This window comes from Palaemon carinicauda, chromosome 32 (assembly GCF_036898095.1).
Source record: "Palaemon carinicauda isolate YSFRI2023 chromosome 32, ASM3689809v2, whole genome shotgun sequence".
NCBI classification, from domain to species: domain Eukaryota; kingdom Metazoa; phylum Arthropoda; class Malacostraca; order Decapoda; family Palaemonidae; genus Palaemon; species Palaemon carinicauda.
This window is the reverse complement of record NC_090756.1, coordinates 9381015-9385941: the sequence shown is the minus strand read 5'-3', so window position 1 is coordinate 9385941 and position 4927 is coordinate 9381015. Positions and strand designations below refer to the sequence as shown.

The window sequence follows — 4927 nt, the reverse complement described above, 5'->3', positions numbered from 1 at the left end:
ACAATAGAGGTCCACAGTCAAAATAAGAGAGGTCCGTAAACAGAAGTGGTCCATAAACAAAAAAAAACAACAAAAAAAGGTCCACAGTAAAAATAAGAGGTTAATAAATAAAAGTGGTCCATAAACAATAAAGAGGTCCACAGTCAAAATAAGAGAGGCCCATAAACATAAGTGGTCCATAAACAAAAGGGGTCCATAAACAAAAGTGGTCCATAAATAAAAAAAGGGCCCACAGGCAAAGTAAATGAGGTCCATAAGCAAAAGTGGTCCATAAACAAAAAAAGGCCCACAGGCAAAGTAAATGAGGTCCATAAGCAAAAGTGGTCCATAAACAAAAAAAGGTCCACAGGCAAAGTAATTGAGGTCCATAAGCAAAAGTGGTCCATAAACAAAAAAAGGCCCACAGGCAAAGTAAATGAGGTCCATAAGCAAAAGTGGTCCATAAACAAAAAAAGGCCCACAGGCAAAGTAAATGAGGTCCATAAGCAAAAGTGGTCCATAAACCAAAAAAAAGGTCCACAGGCAAAGTAAATGAGGTCCATAAGCAAAAAGTTGTCCATAAAAAATTTAAATGACGAAAAAGTTGGAAAGATGTTTGGTCAGATATATGGCGATATTAAAATATACAATTGTAATACAAATTAGAGATCTGCAAATATATTTAAGAAAAGTTGAAGTAATGAAATTGTTTTCTTAAGTCTTTATAGGTGATTACTTCTTCCAGAAGGTTTTAAGAGTTCAGGAATCATGAAAGCAAATTGAACAATACTTAAAATTTGGCCCTATTAAAACTTCTACTCACGAATAGACTAATTTTAAAACTAAGACTGCATAAATAATGTTGGGCATTATATAACCTTAAATCATGTAATATTGATAATCTAAAGCGAAAAAATGTCACCGTTGCCTTAAAGCAATATACTCCCCACTGAAATATTAGGAGGCACTGAAAAGGAAAATTCTTACCCCTCAATGAGCAAAAGGGGATGAAATAAAGGACCTATAGCTTATGGGAATAATAATCAGGTGCACCTTAAAATAGCCATGAATCCCCATTAAATAAGAACGCCCATAAATTTTGGTTTTAAAAACTGGTTAATAATCCCCAAATTAATCACGGCCGGAACTGCCAACTTCATAGAATCAAAAGCCGTTTCGTGAAATATGGAAACAGTCGGGAACTTTCCTCGTGAATCAAGTGGGGTTGTGCAAGAATTTGAAAATGGAGAGAGAGAGAGAGAGAGAGAGAGAGAGAGAGAGAATATCTTTATTTATTTTATTGGTCATTGTTACAATACATTGTTAACATCAGTAGTACAGCCCAAGTCCATTAAGCATGAAACTTTTATATGAACCAGATTTATTTAACAAAAACAAGGACATGCAAGTGTTATGGTCTAGTTGAAGACACACAGACACAAATATATGTAGAGAGAGAGAGAGAGAGAGAGAGAGAGAGAGAGAGAGAGAGAGAGAGAATCACTGTACCACAAGGGGTAGGAAATGAGAAGTGACACGTAGAGGAACAGGAACAGAAAAGGAAAGGGAGAGTGTCACAGTTTCATAAGGACGAGAAGGGAAGAGAAGGGAAGTAACACTTAGCCAAATAGAAACAGAAGAGGGAAGGGCAAGGAAATGTAACAAATGGGGAACGAAAATAGAAAAAGGAGTAAACGAAAGAAAAAATAACAAATAGGGAAATGGGAAGAAAAAGATTAAAAATGGATGGAATTAAGTCCCACAATCTCAAGTTTTTTAAAGTAGAAAGAAATAAAAAAAAAATACTAAAAAACTCGAAATTTTCCTTTTCTAAAGAACTCTACCACTCTTCACAGAGACATCATTCTTGATCGGGTCTCACCGTCATAGAAGAGCCATCATTAATCATAACTTTTGGTCCATCAACATCATCATCATCCTTGTTTATTTTCGTGGGGTCCTCTCCTATCAGTCTCGTTCATTCCAGGAATTCGGCAATTGGGATGATCATCCTGACGGTGGGAACCACGGGATGGTTTGGGACCTGATTGACTGCCTTACATCAACTCCTCTTGAGTTTTGTTAAGAGATTTTATGAATTTATTAAGATGTAGGTTTCTTTTAAGAAAATCCTTCTACCCCAATTTACCAAAAAGTGCATCTTAATAAATTCCAAAACATAATAAACAGAAGATTAGGAGTGATAAAAGGTGCCTCACCCCGAGAAAGGATCCCTCCTAAACTAATTGATTTTATTTTGGCTGCCTATTAAAAGCGAGAATCTAATTTAGAATATGTATAATAGCTCCTCATGATAAACAGAGGAGCAAGACTGATAAAAGCTGCTCCACACCGAGAAAGGATCACTCTTACAGTAATTGATTTATATTGGCTGCCTATTAAAGCTAGAATCGAGTTTAAAATACGTATATTAACCCATCAAGTTATAGAATCTGACGTTCAAAATATCTGAGAGAATTGCTACAAATTGTGCAGCCAAAAAATTGTGTTGAAACATAAGAATAGTTAGATGGTTTCATATTAATGGAACCAAAATATATGTCTACTGTAGGTTCTAAGATTTTCACATACGTGGCCCCCAGAATATACAAAAAACTCCACTAGACATCAGAAAGACTTAGGATACCAAGTCCTTCAAGAGGAAACAGAAAACTTTTTTTTCCAAGTGCTTCGATGATGACTATTTGACCATAAACAAGCAATATGCGGTTTGAAATGCTGAATGCCTTGGAACGTATACAATAAAATTAATTACTAAAGATCCAGTAGTGGGTAGGACTCCCCTGCAGAATAGGATCTGAAAAGCAGCCCTTAAAGTTAAGTAAGTAATCTGTAAATTTCGCTAATAAGAATCGGGTTGTTTTATCCGGATGTTAGAAAATGTATATAATTTTTTTATTTTTTGGTGGGGGGACTTTCCATTTTATAAACGGAACAGAAATACCATCAAAAATTGCTAACATAAATCTTTCAGACTCGCAGAGCTTTTCTTGAGGCACAAAATGCTCATTAAAGTGAGGGTCATTGCTTGGGATACTGAAAACCTTTAGGCAAGCAAAAACATGTACCATCTATAATAAAAAATACATATATTCATAAATATACTGTATATACATTAGCTAATGTAAAACACGTTTCAATGGGCATTGTATCTTCATACTTCCTGCATCACAGTGAACAGAAACTTCCCACTAGCAAGAGATGAAGAGTAAGAGAGAGGGAAAGAGAGAGTGATAGAATGAGAAGACCAGAGAGAGAGAGAGAGAGAGAGAGAGAAAGAGAGAGAGAGAGAGAGAGAGAGAGAAAACTAAGGTGATGCCGAACAAGGACGAGAGCAAACGAGGACAAGACCGAACAAGGGCGAAGAGCAAAACTAGGGCAAAAGCGAATGACGGCAAGAGCGATACAAGGGCCCGAGTGAATGAGGGCGAGAGAGCGAGGGCGACAGGAAAGCGAGGGCGACAGAGAGAGTGAGGGGCGAGAGCGAGCTAGGGCAAGAGCGGAGCGAGGGCGAGAGCGAGCGAGGGCGAGAAGGGGGCGAGGGGCGAGAAGGGGCGAGGGGCGAGAAGGGGCGAGGGCGAGAAGGGGCGAGGGCGAGAAGGGGCGAGGGCGAGAAGGGGCGAGGGCAAGCGAGGGCGAGAGCAAGCGAGGGCGAGAGCAAGCGAGGGCGAGAGCAAGCGAGGGCGAGAGCAAGCGAAGGCGAGAGTGGGTGAGAGCAAGCGAGAGCGAGGAGCAAGCGAGAGGCGAGAAGCAAGCGAGGGCGAGAAGCAAGCGAGGGGCGAGAAGCAAGCGAGGGCGAGAAGCAAGCGAGGGCGAGAAGCAAGCGAGGGCGAGAAGCAAGCGAGGGCGAGAAGCAAGCGAGGGCGAGAAGCAAGCGAGGGCGAGAAGGCAAGCGAGGGCGTGAAGCAACCGAGGGCGAGAAGCAACCGAGGGCGAGAAGCAACCGAGGGCGAGAAGCAAACCGAGGGCGAGAAGCAACCGAGGGCGAGAAGCAACCGAGGGCGAGACGCAAGCGAGGCTGGGAGTGGGTAAGGCTGGGAGCAGGCGAGGCTGAAAGTGAGCAATGTTGTGAGCAATCGAGGCTGAAAGCAAATAAGGACGAGGGCAAATAAGGCCGAGAGCAAATAAGGCCGAGAGCAAATAAAGCCGAGAGCAAATAAAGCCGAGAGCGAGTGAGGCTGAGAATGAATAATGGTGAGGGGAAATAAAGGCGAGAGCAAGCAAGGTTGCGATGCGAGCGAGGCCGAGAGCAAATAAGGGTGGGAGCGAGTACCGTTGAGAGCTAGCAAGGGTGAGAGCAAGCAAGGGCGTGAGGCGAGCGAGGGCCGTGAGCGAACGAGGCCGAGAGCGAGCGAGGCCGAGGAGCGAGTGAGGCCGGAGAGTGAACAAGGGTGAGAGCGAACAAGGGTTGAGAGCGAACAAGGGTGAGAGCGAACAAGTGTGAGAGCGAACAAGGGTGAGAGAAAGAGTGCACGAGAGAGCGAACAAGGGTGAGAGTGAACAAGGATGAGAGTGAACAAGGGTGAGACAAATAAGGGCGAACGAATAAGGGTGAGAGCGAATAAGGTTGAGCGAGGGCTGAGAGCGAGCATGGCTGAGAGCGAGCACGGCTGAGAGCGAGCAAGGCCGAAAGCGCGCAAGGCCGAAAGCTAGCAAGGCTGAGAGCGAGCAAGGCTGAAAGCGAATAAGGGTGAGAGGGAATAGGGGTGAGAGGGAATAGGGGTGAGAGGGAATAGGGGTGAGAGGGAATAGGGGTGAGAGGGAATAGGGGGTGAGAGGGAACGAAGCTGAAAGAGAGAGTGAGAACAATCGAGGCCGAGAGTGAATGGTGGTGGTAGTGAGGGTGAGAGTGATATGAGGCTAAGAGCGAACAAGGGTAAAGAGCGAACAAGGGTAAAGAGCGAACAAGGGTAAAGAGCGAACAAGG

At 43.5% G+C, this 4927-nt stretch overlaps 1 protein-coding gene across 1 annotated transcript in view; it reads right to left on the bottom strand.

Annotated features, from left to right (window-relative positions):
* The window catches only part of LOC137625467 (proline-rich protein 36-like), a 44726-nt gene that overhangs the window by 27168 nt on the left and 12631 nt on the right, over positions 1–4927 (bottom strand). The window contains exon 3 of the mRNA XM_068356377.1: positions 3325–4787. Within this exon, the coding sequence (XP_068212478.1) occupies positions 3325–4787 (1463 nt within the window). The remainder of the gene's footprint in view (positions 1–3324; positions 4788–4927) is intronic.